The sequence below is a fragment of the Pygocentrus nattereri genome, chromosome 21, assembly GCF_015220715.1.
Source record: "Pygocentrus nattereri isolate fPygNat1 chromosome 21, fPygNat1.pri, whole genome shotgun sequence".
NCBI lineage: Eukaryota > Metazoa > Chordata > Actinopteri > Characiformes > Serrasalmidae > Pygocentrus > Pygocentrus nattereri.
This window is the reverse complement of record NC_051231.1, coordinates 28,192,549-28,215,538: the sequence shown is the minus strand read 5'-3', so window position 1 is coordinate 28,215,538 and position 22,990 is coordinate 28,192,549. Positions and strand designations below refer to the sequence as shown.

The following is a 22,990-nucleotide window of genomic DNA, read 5'->3' as shown; positions in this document are numbered from 1 at the left end:
AGTTCTGTCTGAACCCAACTGTAGCCAGATAACATTCTGTCTGAACCGACTGTAGCCTGACAAGTTTCTGTCTAAACTTTAGTGCAGGTCAAAACTTTTCCATCAGAAGCCGACTGTAAGCTGTCTGAACCCGTTTCCTGAGTTAATGTGAGTGTGTTAGAGTTCAGGACCAGGGTTAGGAACCACTGCTTTGTAGGAAAGGAAGGCATGGAAATTATACTCTGTTCATCTTTTTAAAACATTGATCTAGAATCAATGTCTGGCACTCAAATTCCAATTATCATTACAGGAAGGCACGTGAAGCAGAACTTGGATCAGCATTGCAGGGCCACGGCCTACTAAAACATTCTGCTTTATATGTCTCTGGAGATGCTTTGCAGCAGCCAAAGAAATTTAGATGTTGTCTGAACCAACTGTTCAGGGTTAAAGCAAATATCTCAGAGTTACCTGAGTGGATTGGGCTTTCAGCAGAGGAAAAACTGACTGATAAATAATGCATAAAGAAAAAAAAAAAATTGGTTAAATTATTTTAGTTTGCCCATTGCTGTGTTGCATACCGCTGCTGTCGGAACCTTGTATCTTGATTTTTGTTGTTTTTCAGTTTTTGACATAAGTTAAAATGTCTGTTGCTCTTTACATTGTGTGTAAATTGTATGATGAATGGACCAAAACAATGGCTTAGAATGACTTGGAAAGAATTTTGGTTCCCTTGACTTACATTTTATCCTTTTCCTGTAAAGTTGTCATTTTGAAGATATGAGGGTTGTTTATTTTTTTATAGAGAAATCAATGCATTTTTTTCTACTTCTGACTTTCAATGTTGCTTGATTTGGATTTCTTGGGGGGGGGGGGAAGTAAACAAACAAATACACATTCTCAACCAAAGCTTTGGTTGACATTTTGATTCAGATTTTTTTTCCATAAATGCTTGAAATGAACTTCTGAAACAAATGGATGCATGTTTATATATTTACATATATTCCAAACATGTTTTTTAAAGCTCCTCCTCATTTCCAGCAAGTAGTTTTGATATCTTTACTGTTCTAAAATGTATAAAACCCCTTTGTGTCCAAACTTCTGACAGATACTGTTCCTAAGTAAATCAGAAATGATTATGATTATTAGCAGGGATGGAGGTTGAGGAGTACAGGCCAGGTGTCCTCTGAGGAAAATCCGTCACCACAAGATTATTCGCAACCAATTAGCATCATCTGACATTTATGGATTCATTAGAACAAAACACCAATCTGGCTAATTTGTTATCACTCTGCGTGCCAGAGATAACGACTTTTCTCTTCTTGCACAAAGAGAGCTCCTAAACATGCTCCTGTTTTTGCCAGCCAATTAACAGGCAGCGCAATAAAAGCGTTCTTTCCATAAAAACTGGTAATGATGAAGCCCCACTGGCTCCAGGCCTTATGCAAATCCACCGCTTACTTTGATGTTCCTGTCAAAACAGTCCTGGAGAAGATGCATTTTCATCCAGAGGTGTGTTGCTGTGTCACTGGCAACACACAAGTCTGAATATTTAATTTCATAGAATTGCGTTTGTATTCATCATTCGCCGTAACGTGTCATGATCACACTTCATATCTCTGAATATTAAACCATCGCTTTTATATGAGCACTCACTCATTCAGTGTGTCTGCTTCTCTCGGTGTACCTTGGTGGTCCTCGTGTCACCGTCTGCATTGGATGTTCCAAAGCAGTTTTTCTCCCTCCCTGATGAGGACATTTAAGCACCTCCCTAGTGATAGCATTGCAAGTTCAGTTCATCAAGCACATCTGAGAGCCCTAATCTAGCTACCGCAATGGGAAATAAGCTGTCTGGCCTCACTTAATTGTTTAAATGGTGATGTTTATCATCACCTACAGCTACAGCAAGTGAACAGGACAGTCACAGTATGTTGCACAGCAGCAATGCACTCATCAACCACAACAGGACAACGTCAGAGGATTTTAGGTTAGTTACTGAAGGACTCTAACCCAGCAATAATTATATGAAAATGTATTTTACAAGAATGTTTGTTACAGGCAGTTATAAGCCTTACATGTCCATTTTATTAGCTCTCAATGTCTGTGTACTGCCCCTGTGCCAACATAGTACTGTAAAACCCATAGGGTGCTCTTTGGAAATGAGCATTTTTACACTAAAGTAAATAGGACAAGCAACGACTTCTTATGAAGAAAATTAAAACATCTGACATACTGACAATTTTATAGAGACCCTAAGGTGACATGGGGAATATATTGTATGTATATAATATATATTATAAATTAAATATTGAGGCCATAATTTGCTATATTGACACCACACATCACTATATTGAAGCCAAGAATTACTTTAACAAGGTCACAAATTAATATATTGTGGCTACAACTTGCAATATTGAAGCCATATGCATTACTTTGTCAAGGCCAGAAAGTAATATACTGAGGCCACAAATTACTATAATGAAGCTATGAATTACTACATCAAGGCCACAAATTATTATATTGAGTCCACAAATTGCTGTACTTAAAGCTATGAAATACTATACTGAGGCCAAAATATTGAGGCCACAGTTCATTATATTGAGTCCACAATTTACTATATTGAAACCATGAATTACTATGTTGAGGCCACAAATTACTATATTGAAGCTATGAATGACTATGTTGAGGCCACAAATTACTATGTTGAAGCTACAAATTACTATGTTGTGGCTCAAATTACTATATTGAAGCTATGAATTACTGTGTTAAGACCAGAAATGAATATATTGATGTCACCCATAATATATTTAGGCTCTGGGTTATGAGAAACTTCAATCATGGCCAAAATATATTAATTTGTGGCCATGCCTTATTAAAATAATCACCATGTCACCTTAGGGGCTGTGTACAATTTGAGCACATCCTACTTTCAATGTAAATTCCTTTACTATGACTTTGAGTGAGTCACATTCAGATTTTAGAAAAGTAGAAGACATGCCAGAGAGTCCTGCTGTACTGAATACGGCTCTCTCGGGAAGGTTAGACTTCTCAATTAGCACAAAGCACCTCTAGCAATGTTCAGATTCATTTATTGTTTTGGGACAGGGGTGAAATTATGTTACAGTCAGGATTTCCATTTGCATGGCATCTTATAAACGGTTGAGTCTCTGGTGGGTCACCTCATAACTGCGGTTTCTGTCTTAATGCTGGAATGATGGCTTCATCCTGATTGTTTTACTGCCCGTGTAAGATGTAAAAGAGCATGGTGAGCAGGGAAAGAAGGATTGTGTTAATTTGCAGTAGTGCTGGAATTCATTTCCTCTCCTCTTTCTGTTCTTCTCCTTCGCAGAGTTGCCCGCAGGCTGGGAGAAGATTGACGATCCAGTGTATGGGGTTTATTACGTAGAGTAAGTGATGAAACAACTCCACAAGTCTTTTACTCACACTGCACCTCCGCTTCTTCCTCTAGAAGAACAGTTTGGGGAAAAAGGGAAAAATTGCCCCGTCACGATTTTCCTCTTATTTTTAATGAGGTCTTTAAGTGAAGACAAGTTTTGGTGTCTGAAGTTTGCTTCTTTAGTTTTCTGCTGGAGTTAAAAAAATGACAAAACTGTGGTGCTAGATAAGAACAGTAGCGTACCTGCGTTCTCCAGGCTTCATAAGCCACAGAAGCCTCAGTTCTTTATATAATACATCGTAACTTAGTATAGAAACACTTCCTAAGGCAGTGTTTAGGCACTCTCTCTCGCAATATCTCTCTTGCTCTCTCTCGCGCTCTCTCTTGCTCTCTCTCCTGTTCTTTATCCCTCTCTCTCGGGCAATATCTCTCTTGCTCTCCCTCGCGCTCTGTCTCGCTCTCTCTTGCTCTCTCTCCTGCTCTTTATCCCTCTCTCTCTCAGAGTATCTCTCTTGCTCTCTCTCCTGCTCTTTATCCCTCTCTCTCGCGCAATATCTCTCTTGCTCTCTCGCACGCTCTGTCTCGCTCTCTCTTGCTCTCTCTCCTGCTCTTTATCCCTCTCTCTCTCTCAGAGTATCTCTCTAGCTCTCTCTCCTGCTTTTTATCCCTCTCTCTTGCGCAATATCTCTCTTGCTCTCTCTCGCGCTCTGTCTCGCTCTCTCTTGTTCTCTCTCCTGCTCTCTATCCCTCTCTCTCGCGCAATATCTCTCTTGCTCTCTTGCGCGCTCTGTCTCGCTCTCTCTTGCTCTCTCTCCTGCTCTTTATCCCTCTCTCTCTCGCAATATCTCTCTTGCTCTCTTGCGCTCTCTCTTGCTCTCTCCTGCTCTTTATCCCTCTCCCTCTCGCAATATCTCTCTTGCTCTCTCTCGCGCTCTCTGTCCCGCTCTCTTTCGCATTCTCCTGCTCTTTATCCCTCTCTCTCTTGCAGTTTCTCTCTTGCTCTCTCTTGCGCTGTCTATCCCGCTCTCTCTCGCATTCTCCTGCTCTTTATCTCTCTCTCTGAGTATCTCTCTTGCTCTCTCTCGCGCTCTATCCCTCTCTCTCTCGCAGTATCTCTCTTGCTCTCTCTCGCGCTCTGTCCCACTCTCTCTCACGCTTGCTCGCTCGTTCTCTCGCTCACTCTCTCTGCTTTTCTTTTTTTCATCACACATTCTCCGTCTTAACTTCTCCATGTTCCTTCTTCCTTCACACATCTTTTCTTTTTCTTTTTTTCTATCTTTCTTTCTTTTTTCTTTTTGTCTTCTCTGTCTTTTATTCATTTAATTTGCTTGTTCTTTTTCTTTCCTTTTCATTCATTTCTGTCTTTCGTTCCTTTCACTGTATGTTTTTCCCACTGTCTGTCTTACTGTCTTTTCTTGTTTTGTCTTTCTTTCTTTCCTTCTTTCTTTGTCGTTTCTCTGTTCTTTTCTTCTCCCTTTTTCTTTCCTTTACTTTTTTCTTCCCTCTTCCCATTCTCAAACTTTTTTTCTTTCTTTCTCTTTTTATTTTTTTTTCTTTCTTTCTTATTCATCTTTTGTTTTTTTCTTCTCCCTCCTTCCTTTTGTTGTTGTTCTCTCTTCCTTTTCTCAGTCTTTTTCTTAGAGTAATCTGATCTGTAGTAAATCAAATGTCCCATTTTTTAAAATATGTAATAACTCTCCCTGTAACTGTAGTGTATGAGGTTCTTCACAGTAAGAGCTGAGCGTCTGTTCAGTGTATTCACCTGTCACGCTGAGTGAGGTCGATCCCTCTGCTAATGCCTTTATTGTGTTTCAGATCTGCCTCTCCCTCTCTCTCTCTCTCTCTCTCTCTCCCTCTCCCTCTCCCTCTCCCTCTCCCTCTCCCTCTCCCTCTCCCTCTCCCCCCCTCTCTCTCTCTCTCTCTCTCTGTCCCCTCTCCCCCCCTCTCTCTCTCTCTCTCTCTCTCTCTGTCCCCTCTCTCTCCCTCTCTCTCTCTCTCTCTCTCTCTCCCTCTCCCTCTCCCCCCCTCTCTCTCTCTCTCTCTCTCTCTGTCCCCTCTCTCTCCCTCTCTCTCTCCCTCTCTCTCTCCCTCTCTCTCTCCCTCTCTCTCCCCCTCTCTCCCTCTCCCTCTCCCTCTCCCTCTCCCTCTCCCTCTCTCTCTCTCTCTCTCTCTCTCTCTCTCTCTCTCTCTCTCTCTCTCTCTGTCCCCTCTCTCTCCCTCTCTCTCTCTCCCTCTCCCTCCCCCTCTCCCCCTCTCTCTCTCTCTCTCTCTCTCTGTCCCCTCTCTCTCCCTCTCTCTCTCCCTCTCTCTCTCCCTCTCTCTCTCCCTCTCTGTCCCCTCTCTCTCCCTCTCTCTCTCCCTCCCTCTCTCTCTCTCTCTCTCTCCCTCTTCCTCTCTCTCTCTCCCTCTCTCTCTCTCTGTCCCCCCCTCCCTCTCTCTCTCTCTCTCTCTCTCTCTCTGTCCCCTCTCTCTCTCTCTCTGTCCCCTCTCTCTCTCTCTCTGTCCCCTCTCTCTCTCTCTCTCTCTCTCGCTCTCTCTCGCTCCCTCCCCCCTCTCTCGCTCTCTTTTTTTTTTTTTTTTGACCCCCTCCTCCCCCCATTGGGATCCCTTCGGTGTGTTATGCACAAACATAAATGGATTCTTGTGTTTTGATGCTGTTCAAAATAATGTCTCTCAGGCAGAGAAGGTCCCGGCCCCCACCTTCCTTTTTCCTATCTTTTTGAGTGATATACGTGCTTTTTTAGTTTCCAAACCCACACATGACTTGGGTGTTTTCTGGAAAACAGACCCAAATGTCAGCCAGCACTTCAGTGTCACTGTGCAGTGCTGTTTCTGTGGGTCCTCTGGAGTCCAGCGCTGGTTGGTGTGTAGTGAGTGAGAGCTGTGGGGATGAAGAGCTGTGAGGATGAAGAGCTTGATCACTCACTGATCTCACTTCACTGCTGCAAAAATAAGCTCCCAACCCCTCTCTCTCTCTCTCTCTCTCTCTCTCTGTATCTCTCTGTATCTGTATCTCTCTCTCTCTCTCTCTCTCTCTCTCTCTCTCTCTCTCTCTCTCTCTCTCTCTGTATCTCTCTGTATCTGTATCTCTCTCTCTCTCTGTATCTCTCTGTATCTGTATCTCTCTCTCTCTGTATCTCTCTGTATCTGTATCTCTCTCTCTCTCTCTCTCTCTCTCTCTCTCTCTCTCTCTCTCTCTCTCTCTGTATCTCTCTGTATCTGTATCTCTCTCTCTCTCTGTATCTCTCTGTATCTGTATCTCTCTCTCTCTCTCTCTCTCTCTCTCTCTCTCTCTCTCTCTCTCTCTCTCTCTCTCTCTCTGTATCTGTATCTCTCTCTCTCTCTCTCTCTCTCTCTCTCTCTCTCTCTGTATCTCTCTGTATCTCTCTCTCTCTGTATCTCTCTGTATCTGTATCTCTCTCTCTCTGTATCTCTCTGTATCTGTATCTCTCTCTCTCTCTCTCTCTCTCTCTGTATCTCTCTGTATCTGTATCTCTCTCTCTCTGTATCTCTCTGTATCTGTATCTCTCTCTCTCTCTCTCTCTCTCTCTCTCTCTCTCTCTCTCTCTCTCTCTCTCTCTCTCTCTCTCTCTCTCTCTCTCTCTCTCTGTATCTGTATCTCTCTCTCTCTCTCTCTCTCTCTCTCTCTCTCTCTGTATCTCTCTGTATCTCTATCTCTCTCTCTCTCTCTCTCTCTCTCTCTCTCTCTCTCTCTCTCTCTCTCTCTGTATCTCTCTGTATCTCTCTCTCTCTCTGTCACACCTTAGTCATATCTCTGTTAAGAATAAATGCATTTATGCCTTTTTTGAATGTGGTCTTTACGTGCTGCCCCCCCCCCCCCCCTTCTCTCTCCCAGTCACATTAACAGAAAGACTCAGTATGAGAATCCTATACTGGAGGCTAAGAGGAAGAAGCAGTTGGAACAGTCTCAGCCTGCTGAAGGTGAGCTGTGTTTCCGATCTTTGTTCTCAACCAGCAACACAGTTTATTCACTATTTACACAGCTGTGATTGTGTTCTTGAGGCTAAATGTGCGAATGATAAGTTTGTTTTTAATTCTAATTTGATGGGATAAAATAAATAAACAGCAAATTACAGCAATAATAAAAAAGAATCCTAATTATAGTGCAATATTATTATTATTATTGTTGTTATTATTATTATTATTCTCATAACATTTTTACATTCTCTTAATTCTAGTTTCAATCATTTATATTTATTTGAATGAAAAAAGTGCTGCTGTTGTTGGTTTTGATGCTTTGATGAACTGTAAATACTGTAAAAGTAACAGAAGGGGTTTGGCTTTGGGGAGAGCTGATCCTAGATCGACACAATAATCATTACCGTAACATGTTTCTGAGGGAATCTAGGATCATATTTCTATTATTGCTAGTAAACTGACCTTTTATTAGCATCATCAGAAGACCAATATCACCATTAGAGCTCGCTTGTATCAGCGACGTCGTCTCTGGCCTGTTCTATATTTAACGTGTCCTGCAGAGGCCCACTTTAAATGCAGGTTGGACCTCATGGGACTTATCGCTCAGGCCGCATTTCCAGCCTGCTCAGCTAAACGGCGCCTTCTTCATTACAGTTTTCCCGCCCGTCTTCACTATTTGTTCAAAAATTGTGTTCCCCTATTTGACCCATGTTGGTGCTGAGATCGCATAATGTGAGACGTGCCCTGTAGTTCAGGGATAGTTTTGGTCGCTAGCAGTGGCCACCCTGGCACTTGTGCCTCAGTTCCCCTGTTGGATGGGTGTGAATAAGTACACACAGAGCTAGAAAGTGTTCCCCCTCACTCTTTCAGAATGGATAGAAGAGCATTCACCAGGAGCACCGCTAGCCAGCTACGCCACCAACCACCAGGAGACGTACAGAGAGCCGGGCCCCACCGCTCCACTGCCTCAGATAGCGGCTAAACGTATGTGATCCCTCATCACACATGGGCTACGTTCACATTACAAGCCTCATTGATCTGATTTTATTGCTCAAATCTCATCTTTCTAACATTCACATTCGTGTAGGTAAGTGACGCAAATCTGTCTTTAAAGGGGAGCTGCACCAATTTTACAAAATTAGTGAATCATTCAATGGTTTGGATGTAAACAGTCATTCAGAGTGGTGCCGTGTGAAACGTGCCTTTCCAGAGAAATTTAGTCAGAATAGTTCACCATTACAGGACTAGGAACCAGACGTCTGAAGCATTTAACTACTAAAATCTCATTAAGTTAATACACAAAGTGGTTATGAATGTGTTGCTTAATACTTGAGACATTTAGTGATCTCTCTCTCTCTCTCTCTCTCTCTCTCTCTCTCTCTCTCTCTCTCTCTCTCTCTCTCTCTCTCTCCCTCTCTCCCTCTCTCTCTCTCTCTCTCTCTCTCTCTCTCGCCCTGTCTCTCCCTCTCTCTCTCTCCCTCTCCCTCTCTCTCTTTCTCTTTCTCTCTTTCTCTCTCTTTCTTTCTTTCTCTCTCTCTCTTTCTCTCCCCCTCTCTCTCTCTCTCTTTCTCTCCCCCTCTCTCTCTCTCTCTCTCTCTCTCTCTCTCTCTCTCTCTCTCTTGCTTTCTCGCTCACTCTCGCTTTCTCTCTCTCGCTGTCTCTCGCGCTCTCTCTCGCGCTCTCTCTCTCTCGCTCTCTCTTGCTTTCTCGCTCTCTCTCTCGCGCTCTCTCTCTCGCGCTCTCTCTCTCTCGCTCTCTCTTGCTTTCTCGCTCTCTCTCTCGCGCTCTCTCTCTCGCGCTCTCTCTCTCTCGCTCTCTCTTGCTTTCTCGCTCTCTCTCTCGCGCTCTCTCTCTCGCGCTCTCTCTCTCGCGCTCTCTCTCTCGCTGTCTCTCGCTCGCTCTCTCTCTCTTTCTCGCTCTCTCTCCCTCCCACTCTCTCTCCCACTCTCTCTCTGTCTCTCTCTCTCCCTCCCACTCTCTCCCACTCTCTCTGTCTCTCTCTCTCTTCTTTCTGTCTATCTGTCTCCCTCTCTCTCTTGCTCTCTTTCTGTCTGCACCCCCCCCCCCCTTTCTTTGTGTGGTCTGAAAGCAGTCCTATTCATCTATATTAGCATGCCACATGAATAACGCACGTCTAGCATAAGCGTAATAGTGCTCTAATACAGCGGTCAGCTCCACTTTCTAAAACTCTTTCAGCTCTTTCGCAGAGAGATCTGTCAGTGATGATTTTTGAAAAGTGTGGCTCGCGCTCTCGCTCTCTCTCTCTCTCTCTCTCTCTCTCTCTCTCTCTCTCTCTCTCTCTCTCTCTCTCTCTCTCTCTCTCGCTCTCTCGCTTTTTTTTTTGCACCGTCTCCCACAATCTTCACTTCTCTCACACTTTCTCTCTTGCTCTTCTATCTTTTTACTATTTGTCTTGCTCTCTAACTTTTTTGTCCTCTCTCTCAATCATCTCGTGTGCTTGCTCCTTATCTTGCTCTTTTTCTCTCTCACTGTGTCTGTTTTTTTTCAACTCTTTCTCTCTGCCCCTTGTCTCACACTTTTTCCATCTCTGTTTTTCTTGCTCTTTTTTCTCTCTCACGTATTCTGTGATAATTCACTCATAGCAGGTCATGATGAACAGGTCACACTTCATTTTAAGTGTCCGTCACGTAACCTTCCCCAGTCTTTTCTAATCAAGCCCATGATCGACTGCTTCCACATAGAGTTCACTTTATATTCCTACTGATCTAGGATCATCTTCACCTCCCACTAACCACAACCACTAGCTGTGTCTAAAGATCTGAACAGCTCAGAAACAGTTTGACCTATTTATTCAGCTTTTATTTTTTCATTTTGTAATGGGGAAATTTACAAACGTGTTATCTTTTACACAACGTTCAGTAGAAATTGTACATGAATAATTCAAACTAATTTATGTAATTTGGCTTAAATGATTTACATTGCGCTTTTTATAATGTGTGAATTGTGCTTGTGGGCAGTATGCATGAGGAATATTTAGGTTGCTGGGATTTACATTTAAAACTGTTCCCCATAAAAATGCTGAGTATTGCTCTTAAAATTGTACATTATGTTACACTAAACTTAGTCCTGCCCTCAATATTCATTTCTTTCGTGTTTTCTTGTCATTTTCTGCAGGAGGGAAGCCGTTTTTCACAAGGAACCCAGCGGAGTTGAAGGGCACCTTCATCAACACCAAACTGAAGAAGAGCCGTCGTGGTTTCGGCTTCACTGTGGTGGGTGGAGATGAGCCGGACGAGTTTCTCCAGATCAAAAGCCTGGTGTTGGACGGCCCGGCAGCCTTAGACGGCAAGATGGAGACGGGTAAGAAGACCAGCAGGCCGATTCTTCTTGTATTTGCCTGTGAATAGAAATCAGATGTGTTCATGTTGCTGAAGTCGATTTAGTTTGGCTCTCTAAACTGAAAAATCTAATTAACACAACTTTCCCCTTTTCTTGAAATATAATCAATTCACAGAGGCTTGTTTGCTGTCTGAAATTTGCTTTATAGATGTATAGCACCTTATTGAACTGGCTAGTCACTCACTCACATTTAGCAGGCTCACCCGATCTCCATAAGGGGGCGCCAAATAGATTTTGGTGCATCAAAAGAGCAGAGGTTCTTCTCAGTGACACTATGTTCTTATTTAGCTAAAAACACTGTTCTAACCATCGTGACACCTGGATTCTTTGTCCATTTTTATGGGTATGATGGGGATTGTTTTATAATGCTGACACATTTTGAGGCAAGTGATGCAAATTAATGGGGCATCAGCTTCCATGATTTGCTAGCTACATTAGCCTCATAGCTCCACTGCAAAACCAAAGTAGCTTCAGACATCTCCATGCACATCAACTATATTTCATTGCTGTCATAATAAGACTACTCCATTACTTTTGTCATTTGAGCACAGCAGCTATCCTTTACGTTGTGTACACATTTCATGAATGGACCAATAGAAATGTTCCAAAATTTCTCAGAATGAAATCTTAAATAAAAAGTTAAGATCATTTTTGCAAATTTCTGCAAAGTTACCAATTTGGAGACTCATGGCTTTGTAGGGCAGTGACGATTTGAACGGGAAAATTGTACTATTTGGATTTTATTGTTAATTGTTGATTTAATTGCTCCTTAAAAGACTAATTTGGGCCCAAGATCATTTACATCTGTGATGGACCTCTATCTCCATCCTTTAGGTGACGTCATTGTCAGCGTGAACGATACCTGCGTGTTGGGCTACACGCATGCTCAAGTTGTCAAGATCTTCCAGTCCATTCCAATCGGCTCCATGGTGGACCTGGAGTTGTGCCGGGGCTACCCTCTGCCTTTCGACCCTGACGACCCAAACACCAGCCTGGTGACGTCAGTGGCCATCGTGGACAAGGAGCCCATCATAGTCAATGGCCAGGAAAGCTATGACTCTCCATCCAGCCACGGTAGTCAGACAGCCGGGGCCGGAGGGAGCCTGAACGGCTCCAGTGACCCCCCACGACCCCGTAGCCCATCTGAAGAAGTGGCCTCCGACAGCTCCCAGGAGCGTTATCCGAGCGACGTGGTGACCCTGGCGTCATCCATTGCCACGCAGCCAGAGCTGATCACAGTACACATGGAGAAAGGCGACAAGGGCTTCGGTTTCACCATAGCGGACAGCCCCTCCGGAGGGGGCCAGCGGGTCAAGCAGATCGTGGATTACCCACGATGCCGAGGGTTAAGGGAGGGTGACATCATCATGGAGGTGAACAAGAGGAACGTGCAGAACCTTACCCACAACCAGGTGGTGGACCTGCTCAGCAAGTGCCCCAAAGGCAGTGAGGTTACCATGCTGGTCCAAAGAGGTGAGTGGTCTTTTAGATTTGCTTCTCTGTTACGGTTTCCCTGCACCGGACGTGCTGATGTCCAGTTTAGACATTTTGGATTTTGAAAGAGTTGTAACGTGTGGGAACTTTGTTTGAAAGCTTTAAAGAAACTGTTGAGTCAAAAGTAACATTAGTAATGAATGTAAGCTTTGCTGCACTTATAACAGTAGATGCTCAACAACAAGCCATTCTGTTGGCATATTTCTACCAGTGGCAATGCCTGAGTGGTCAGCAGAATGTTCCATCAAGAGTTAAGTTTTCCTGATTTTTGTCATCTACCACAGCAGTAGAATTAAATCAGATGTACATTTTTCGACGCCATACATGCCACTTAGTGGGAGGTCCAGGCAAACCAGCTTTATACAACAAAATTTTGAAGAGAACAGCTTGCTGCTTAATTCTGCCGTAAACTCTAATCATCAATTTTTTTTACCAGAAGTGTTTCCATGCATACAAACCACCATTAGCCGCATACCAGCATGAGACATGGAGTTTTTTTTTCTTTCTTTCTTTTAAATGTCATGTAAATACAGCATTATAATGATATTATTTGCATAATGCTGATTGGTGATTATTACTGTTAGTGACTTTAGCATTTTTGGACTTTCTTTAACTAAATATTTTGTAGTACATATTTGACCCTTAGAAACTTTGGTTGTCACCAGTGATAAATGTGTATGAGACAAGAAAAATCCCTAATATTTTTCCCTTGTCAGTGTTTTATACAAGGCTAAAGCTCTCAATACAAAACGTGAATTGAACATAAATGTAAATAATTACAAAAAACAATGAAATTCATTTGCTAGCTGTGTAATTGTGTTTAAAGCTGCAGTGTGTACGATTGAAATTAGTAGAATCACTGAGTCAATAGGGGAAAAACACTAAATATGGTGTGTGTGCACTGCTACGCATAGGCCAGAAATAATATATTAATCGTCAGACCATGTTACAGGTTTTTGTCATACGTCTTCTAAACTCTAGCTTGATGTTTAGGTCTCAAATGCAAAATCAACATTAAACTGATGAAGATATGATAATAGTAGGTAATCCACTCACGTCCTCAGGACACGTCCTTCAAGCTTTGACCAAGTTCCCTTTGAATTCTCTTTCAACCCACTTACAATCATCAGATTCATCCCCTTGGGGAAGGGGCCCAAAGCACAACCCACATAATAGTGTTTGCTTTGCCAGAGAGATCTCCAAATCCTTAATTACATAGTCTAGCTTTAAGCAAAGATGTATCAAATAATGAAGCTAAATCAAATAAACAATAACAACTCAACTTCTAAGGGTGCAAGCGATGCACTTCAGTTAAGGATAAAGAATAAGGAAAGTCGAGGAAGAAAAATGTAAGGCAAGGCCCAGAAAATGAATGGACTGGGAATGCGCCAGGAGAAGGTGGGAAAATAGCAGCAGATGGAAAGAGAGAGAAGTGATGGAAAGAGATGGCATTTATGATTGTGCGAATGGGAGCCTGAGTGTAATTGTGATAGATTGTCGGAGCAGATGAGCGGTGTGGGAGAGAGGTGTAGATGAAGGCCAGTGCAGGAGAAGGACAAACTTTTTGACTATGGAATCTCACATTTGTGCTCATTTCTGGAGACTTGCTAGACTCAATTCTCTCCTCTTCAGACATGCCTGGTTCCATAGATGTGCCTACTTCAACTCTTCAAGCTGTTCTGGCTGCTCAATAGCTCAGTATAAGCGTGTTTTACCCTCATCTCCTGATCTGGTGTGAGATGTTGGAGCTGATTGACATATATGAATGGAAAATTCCCCCGATTGTCCAAATATTTTCCGTGTTTCAATCTTTCATATGTAAACAAAATCATTCAGAGTGGTTTGGTGTGAAATGGTGCCTTGTAGAGAAACTCAGTGACTTCTTTACAGTGGTGGTGATGGGAACCAGGGCGACCCCAGTGTCTGCAGCACCCGTATAGCCATTTGATTTAATATCCAAACCCACCAGTGAAACATCTAGATGTCTTTTGAGCTTTTACATCATGTTGATCCGGTTAAAATAGTGGTAAATGTAAAAAAATAATCATTTTCTTTTGGGGACTACTTTGCCTGGCGTGTATCTTTGCGCTTTGAATGGAGTTTAAAAGATACGTTTTAGGTCAGAATCTTCTCTCAAAACTATTATTAGGCATCGGACCACATATTTATAGCCGATTCATGTGATAACTTTTTGTGAGGGAACTTTTAGAGGAATTGAACTCTGTAGACGTCTGGCTCCTATCACCATTCTGAACAACACTGGCTCTGTGTTCCTCTATAGCACAGTGCATTTCACACCAAACCACTCTGAATTACTTTGTTTACATAGCTTTATTATGCAGAAATCCCATTTAAGCCCAGTCCAATTCCAATTCTTTGTTGAGGATTTTTTTATCCCATTGTGCTATATTTACACAACAGTCATAGAGATAATTAGCTAATATTATCTACAGCTTGCTGCAGTATCTTTTCAGAAGATACCATGCAGTTTAACTGCAACATCAACTGATTTTTTTCTTCCCAGGAAATTAAAATCGACTCGACGAGCATTTATAATGCCTTTCACTGCGGTTAAGCTAGTTGCCTTCATTAAAACAGCATTAAACTGAATGTGAAATTTGAGTGTGAAGCTGATAAAAGTAACAGCAACTTCAAAGCCGAGAAAAGAGAACTTTGCTTGTGTTACAGCAACTTTGAAATATGGAAGCAGACCATAAAAGAGGAATTAAAACAAAATAATCCAATGAACAAAATGCATCATTTCAGAGTGAAATGAGAAATGTGATGCTGCAGTAGCAGTTTAAAATGATAAGCAGCCTTGCGTATGTTTTCCTTTACTTGAATGTGTTTGCTATTCTGTACTGTATTTTGAGTGATGCATAGTGCCTTCTGAGAGTTTTTGGTTGTCAATAGATGGAGTTAGGAGGAGGACGTGAAACATATTGGTTAATATTATTTTTCCCTGCCTGCTGGTGCACAGTGATGTAATAAAGCAAAAATAGTTCAAGGTTGTAAAGTAATATGGTAAAAGGGCAAGGTTGACTTTACTGTATGATGTGTGCACTTCGGCTGTATTATCTATGAAATACAACGACTGTATTCTTCCAATAATCATTTAAATATACAATATAAAATTTTTAAAAATTGGAACTGGGTGAAAAGGGTTAGGCTACCTTTACTCAGTGAAGCTTTCATGCAACTTTAGTTGCTTGAAACTTGCATGAAACCCACAGACATGAGTTGGCTTGAGCTGCGTAATGTGAAGCATCATGCAACTCATTTGAAACTCAGCCAAAACAATTGCAGTCATCTCAATTTTGGGAAACAAATGTTATGAAACAGCCATAATGACAGTAGTGCATCACGTGATTTCATTGAATGGCATCAAGTTGAATGGATTTCAGTTGCTTGAATCCTACATGGAAATGAATGACACTTGAGTTGCGCAACATAAAATGTCCTGCAAGTCATTTCAAACTCAGCTGGGCCTGCGTTTCCTGACCGTGTCTTTGAGCAACCACCATAACTGTAACTGTGAAGAGCGTTGAACTGTGTGATTTGTTAACTATGGTCGTTGTTCAATGACACTTTTGAAAAATGACACTTTTGGAGTTGGGTAATGTAAAGCGTCCTGCAACTCATTTGAAACTCAACCATCTCAACTTTATGAAACAAGTTTCATGAAACACCCAATCAGCATACTAGTAATGCATCATGTGATCACAACAAATGACATCATTAGAAATGTTTGATTTCACTGGATCAGTGGATGAGAATATAAAACACAAGTTGGTTTATTTCTGCAGGTTTATTGTTTTTGAATTGCTTTAGGTAAGGCAAGTTGCATGGAAATTATATTGCAGGCAACTCACAACATGCAACAAGTTGCATTAAGGTTTCACCATGTAAAGCCTGCATAAGAGTGTGCAATGGTAACAATCATACTGTTATTGAAAGATATTTGTCAAATATTATTGACCTCATATCATAAGTTACATTTACATTTATGTAATTTGGCTGACGCTCTTATCCAGAGCGACTTACAGTTTGAACATTTTACACAGGGAGGCGAAGGCGATGTTAGGAGTCTTGCCCAAGGACTCTTATTGGTGTAGTGTAGGGGGCTTGCCTTGGTGGGGGATTGAACCCCAGTCTATAGCATAGAAGGCAGAGGTGTTACCCACTACACTAACCAACCACACCATACGTCACATACGTCACAGTTACATACGTCACGCTGATATTTGATTGTTTGTGTCCGATATGTAGCCCAGAATTCCCGCATTGGTATATCCTAAAAATAGTAAATTAGATAGGTTCTTATGTCAGATAACAACTGGCATTAAGAGCCACCGTTGCAGGATTTGGAGGAGGATCTTTTTAGCACTGACTCTTTTTAAAGAGCAGCCCCTTCCTACTTATGAGGCCACAGCATTGACCAGCTGCACGAAGCATAGGCAGATAGTGATTGTCACAGTGCGTCAATGTGCATGAGGCTGGTTTCTGCCCATGCACAGTTGCTTGCCCACATGTTTGCGTGCACGTACATGCGCGAAATGCATTATTTGGTTATTGAATGGTGGGATCCAGCGAGTGACTGTGGGATTTATGCTCTTTCTCCAGCAGCTTCTGAAAAGAGGCTAGAGAGCGCAATTGAATTGGCAGCAAATTCGCTTAAAAACCCCAAGGCCATCAGCAAACGGTCTCAAAAGCACCCTGAATTTACATTGTCAATGCTGTAATTGGACGGTTTTCAGGGCTGACACAGGCCAGCCGGCCTATATGGATTATTAATTTGATGAATTGAAAGACCTCTTATCTGTTGTTTTAGGCTAAAAGCTTATAACGTCCGCAGAAAATTGGCAAGCGGGGCTTTGCGCTCAGCGAGGCCCCAACTTTTCTCGCTTTATTAAACATTCTAATTAATCATTTTTGACAGTCAATTCCTGTCAAAGGAGCACGCCCAAAGCTTGCATCGTTTGTGGGCAGTGTATAGGAGAAGCTTTGAGCAGTTTGATGTTTTTGAAAGGAAATTGTTCTTTCATAAACTAATGTTTAATATATGAACAAGCAGCTTGACCATCAAGGCTTTTCTAACAGCTCTGCGATGTAAGGACCGTTGTTCTGAATGTTATCCAAATTCCAGTATGAGATGGTGGGGTTACAGATTTAGTCATGACTGGTCAGTAGTATCTGTGTTTCTGGAAGTGGACCCCACCATATAGCATAGTACCTACTGGATGCTTAAATCATTGCGTACTTGCCTGAAAACCTGTTGAGTAGTTAAGTCACATGTCAGGTCGGCCAAAACACTGCAAACTTCAGCTCGCTGTCTCATTAAACACACAAGCATTCAGCTCATCGTGTGTATGTACATACAAATCAATGCAACCATATTATTGATTAATCTAGTATTGATGTTTTCATCCAGATGATACATTGGGCAGACCCTGATCTCTGGATGGGTGATGTCAGACCTGTGTGTGTGCGTGTGTGTGTGCGTGTGTGTGAGCAGCTGACATAAACCAGGCTCGAGATCACCCCTCCAGCCCTCCCCCCAGTGGGTGGATCATCCCAGCCTGTTCTAATTACTCTCTGCTTTCGTCTTAACCTTAATTACGACAAAGCACACATGGAAAAAGGCCATAATTGTCAACAGCGTGATTCTCTCGGTTTCTACCGCCACCCATTCGTCCTCATATGCACAGTCTTTTACAGACACACACAAAGTGCCCCACAATTACCTGTTTTAGACTTGTAGGGAAGGCAGCTCACCATGTATGTCTTAGATCCGTGTGTGTGTGTGTGTGTGTGTGTGTGTGTGTGTATTTGTCTCAGCGGGAGAGCTGGCTAATTGACTGGTGCAGTTATAAGCCTCGGATCTCAAACGGAGGAAGATTCAACACTGGCTCACAGCTTGTTCTTTATATGATCTTAGTTCTAACATGCTCAGCTGTTCTCTGTGTGTGTGTGTGTGTGTGTGTGTGTGTGTGTGTGTGTGTGTGTGTGTGTGTGTGTGTGTGTTTTAAAGCCAACAGTTTTAACAATTAAATGAATACTTTGTGACATTTTCTCTCTTTCGTCTTCCGCCCATTACAGTTGATGGATGTTCTGAATAAGTGCCGTGTGTGAGAGTCTGTTTGTTTGTGTGTGTGTGCGTGTGTGTGTATCTCCCCATTCTGAGAGGTTTTGTGTGTGCGTGTTAATTTGTAGCCAGAGATGGTGCCGCTGATTGGCTCTAAATGCCACTGCACATAACCCACAGTGAATGGGGAAGCGGGATCTGTTGTGCCTGAAGTAATCAGCTGAGTACAGTGGAAGTGTGTGTACACATGCTTGTGTCAGCAAGAAATCAACTAAAAGACCAAATTTTCCTGTGATATATTTCCTTTGTGTGGAAATTATGTACACATTTCAATCACATTTGAGCTTTTTTTTATTGCACAATAATGGGACAACAGGTATAAAACTATATATTTGTCAGGAGATTTCTGCTGGCCCTCCCAAGAAAAGCTGCTTGAATTAGCTTCTGACGTTAATGTCCTCAAAATGATAGAAATACCAACAAGTTCATGTACATGAGCATAGGCCTCTTTTTACTGTGCACTTTATTGGCTTTAAGTTGGTTTAATTGGCCTCCAGTGAGGATAGTTGACACAAAGACAATGGCCATTCAATACCCAGCCCACATACAGTTACTGAGGCCACTGTTACTCACATATGAGACAGAGAGGGAGGGAGAGGGAGAGGAGTGAAGGAGCGAATGAGCAAGAGAGATAGAGAGAGAATGTGAGACAGAGGCAAGAGTGAAAAAGAGAGACAATAAGAGCTAGAGAGAGATGTAAAGACTGTGGATGGCATGATGAGGAGGGGTAGAAAGGTGTGTAGCGTCCTCCTGATCTGATGGGCTGCTTTTATGAGTCATCAGTCAGCTCTGACAGCAGCAGCAGTGTCGTCTCCCCGGTGGATCCACTACAGGCTTTTCTCTCTGCTCTCTCTCTCACATCCACCTTAAGCATTTCAATTAGAGAGACGGGGTGGGGGGAGTGAGAGAGGGCATGAGAGGGAGTGAGAGAGAGAGAGGAGGACAGGAATAGGGTCAATATATTAGTGAGGCAGTGAGTAAGCCTGTCATTAGGCCAGTGGTCTCCAAACCCTGATGCTGGAGAGCTGCCTTCCTGCAGAGTGTAGTTCCAACCTGTGTCCAATAAGCTGCCCCGTCCCTTAGGTAACTCTAATAAGCCTCATCCAGCCAATCAGGGACTTGGGAAGAGGTTGATTAGCTAGAGGACATATGGCAAATTGTGATCTTGAACTAGGCTCTGCAGGAAGGTACATCTCCAGGTCCAGGTGTGGAGACCACTGCATTAGACTAGTCATATCGTATTAGAATTGATGAGGGTCGCTGACCGAGCCAAAATGCAATACAGTTTTGCAAAACCAGGGAAAAAGGAGATTTTGTTAGCAGCTGCCAGCAGTTTCTGCATTTTGAGGTGGATCTGCATTGCAGAAGCATTTTTGCTGTATTTCAGTCGCTCTTCCCAGAGAGATACATGGACTATCGTCTTTACTGTATATTTTGGACCAAAATGACCACCCTCTTATGTCCATCTTTACTTCTGTATATCATACACAAGTGTAGTGCTAGCTAGGAACAACCAACCATCCACCACAACAACAGTGCATCTTTCAGAGCAAGATATAGTTTTAGATGTTTCTCTTTTGCCCCAACATGCCACTCTAAAACCTTGATCTGTGGTTGGTTTTTCATGTCGGTCAAATGGCCCTTCCTTATTTAAGGAGCTGACAATTTAATTGCAAGTATTAAAAGAATCTCTGATTGTTTTTGTGACTCATCATTAACCAAATTTGATTGGAATCAGTAAATCCAATGTTAAATGGAGGTAAAAGCTAGACAAAACTGGGGTCTGGACTGTGACTGCACAGCACTGCCCACTCTATTAGCCACAGCAACATAAACGACCCCACTTTTTCTTTTTTTTCTAAGCTTTTATTTTCTGGCAGAGGGCAGACTTTGAATCTGAGGTGTCAGGTTAAGGAGGTGAAGTTACATTCCGCCAGGAGTGAGTGGCCAATGCAAGTAAGAGTTTGACCAATCACAGTACAGTGTCTAGGTGTGTCCACTTGACGTCAGCATCTTCCAATATAGTCCTGCCCAACTCCAAACGCGAAACACTCTCGGCCTAAATGACCAGTGGTGGTGTTTATTTGGCAGTCAGCAGTAAAGTGATAGTGCAGTACAATGCAGCAGCCATAACAAATTGACTCCATCTCCTTATGTTAATAAGTAGACGGACCATTTTAAAATGGGCTGTTCTTGAAATCTACATTGACTTACAGAACTCTATTTCAGAGAATACACAGTGAATAGTGCAAAGAAGTGAATAGCACAATTACACAGAACGCAGTGGAATTGTCCTATTTTCAGTCTAGTGAAGTATTTTTGGCTTTGAGTGAACTCTTTATTTACTCTCCTGCATATTCAGCACTGTTTTCTCCTACCACTGTATTCCATTACCAAACTCAAGAACTATCCTCGACTAGTCAACAGTGTGGACTGGTGGATATATCCATACTTCCAATACCCTGATATTGATTCCTTTACTCGAGAAGTTCAGAGGACCACTAAACAAACACAACAGCCCCAATACACACATACGTTCCCCCTATATCAGCCAGACAAAGAGAAGCATAAGATAAACGACAGCGACAAGCAGCGCGCACAAAAAGGAATTGATCCAACGTCCTAAAAGGAAAAGGCTCTGGCCACTTTTCCTGCACCCCTTCGCATTAAGGTTTTGCTGACCGTGCGCTAAGCAGTAATGAACGGCGTTGTTTCTCGGAAAAGCAATGAACTAATAAATGCGCCCAGGCTGCGGATCAAAGCCGGCGGAGCCAGGGGCCTGTAATGTTGTTATTGGAGGATATATTATGATGCTGGTGAATATTATGGAGGGAAATGCTCGCTATAATGATGACGAGGTGCTCCGCCTCCGCCCCTCCCCCCTATTTCCCACCGCCCCACTTTAGTCTGAGGGGTGGAGATGTGTTGCATGTTGCAGCTTGTTTCCATGACGATGGCCTTCTGCGTTTTGCTGGGGGGCATTTCTCTGATGATGATGAAAGAGACGGAGGGACACGCACACGGCGAGGCCTGTGTCATGAATGAGATGGAGGGTCACGCACAGCTCTGCTCATATAGTGCATTTCATTTATTCCTCATAAAACAGCCATGTACGAGCTATTCATCTTTTTCTGCCAGGACAAAAATCAGAAAACATAGATTCATCAGAAAATTCTTTAAAAAGTGTAACATTAAATGTGTCACTGTTTAATTTGTGCACTCTGCTGCCACTTTAAAGGGGAATGCCTCATTCTAGAGGAACGTATCGAGTCAGAATTTCTCACGGTGATGGTGATGGGAACCAGACGGCCAACTCTAAAAGCTCCTTCACAGAATGTTAGAAATATACTGTCTGATACCAAAACTGTTTAATGATAGTTTTGAGATTTGGCTGTATATACTCACCGATCAGGCATAACATTATGACCACCTCCTTGTTTCTACGCTCATTGTCCATTTGATCAGCTCCACTTACTGTATAGCTGCACTTTGTAGTTCTACAGTTACAGACTGAAGTTCATCTGTTTCTCTGATACTTTGTTAGCCCCTTTTTACCCTGTTCTTCAGCGGTCAGGACCCCCATGGACCCTCACAGCGCAGGTACTATTCGCTGACGTGGTGGTGGTGTGTTGGCGTGTGTTGCGCTGGTGCGAGTGGGTCAGACACAGCAGTGCTGCTGGAGCTTTTAAACACCTCAGTGTCTCTGCTGGACTGAGAACAGTCCACCAACCAAAAATATCCAGCCAAGTGTCCTGTGGGCAGCATCTTGTGACCACTGATGAAGGACTAGAGGATGACCAACACAAACCGCGCAGCAGCAGATGAGCTGTCGTCTCTGACTTTACATCTACAAGGTGGACTGACAAGGTGGGAGTGGACAGTGAGTGGACACAGTGTTTAAAAACTCTAAGATCTGCAGCACTTCCCTGAAGATATTGATAATTAGGCATCTGCACCTGGTTTTCCGTCAATATTTTACAGCTCAGTAAAATTCTACAGTTGACTGGATGTACATCATATACATCAATCTTCTGAAGTGAGCCAACATTAATGGTCAGTTCCGAAATGCGAAAAAAAGGTCTCTTGAGCAGGAAGGTTGGTTTAATTTTTGCAGAAGTGAGTTTTTCCTCCAAAGCTTCGAGATTATGGGTGCAAAATGTTAATATGTGCACGTTGTCATTATATGCAACTGAGACGATCCGTTTTTATGATAAAGAGATGACGAATGATGATGCTGAGACTCCTGGGATCTAAGGGAGCGTATACAAATTACACTTCAACAGGATGTGCCTGTATAAAGCCTTAGGTCCTTTAGCAGATAGAAGATAAATAAAAGGTGGTCAGAGATTTTACGCCTTTTAAGGCAATTTTTAGACGTTTTTCCTCGTCAGTATACCTGTCTCAACATTTAAAGTAACGCTTTGAAACATGCTCTTGACAAAAAAGCTGTTGGTGTTGTCAGAACAACTGACTGCCCACCCCAGAGTCCAGATCTCAACATCCTTACGTGTGTTTACATACACTTAATAATCTGATAATTGCAGAAAATCAGATTTTTTGTCAATAATCCAATCAATGTGTTTATATGCACTTGAGTAATCAGATAATGGGGAAACTCCGGGCCTACATGAGTCAGACAGTAATCAGATTTCTGCTTTGCAGCCAGCCAGTGAACTCCC

General features: G+C 42.6%; 1 protein-coding gene across 6 annotated transcripts in view; it reads left to right on the top strand.

Moving 5' to 3' along the window:
- The window catches only part of magi1b (membrane associated guanylate kinase, WW and PDZ domain containing 1b), a 230,809-nt gene that overhangs the window by 156,856 nt on the left and 50,963 nt on the right, over positions 1-22,990 (top strand). For all 6 annotated transcript variants that reach the window (XM_017711575.2, XM_017711557.2, XM_017711565.2 and 3 more), the window contains 5 exons: positions 3,326-3,383; positions 7,230-7,315; positions 8,183-8,296; positions 10,448-10,633; positions 11,507-12,145. In XM_017711575.2, the coding sequence (XP_017567064.1) occupies positions 3,326-3,383; positions 7,230-7,315; positions 8,183-8,296; positions 10,448-10,633; positions 11,507-12,145 (1,083 nt within the window). The remainder of the gene's footprint in view (positions 1-3,325; positions 3,384-7,229; positions 7,316-8,182; positions 8,297-10,447; positions 10,634-11,506; positions 12,146-22,990) is intronic.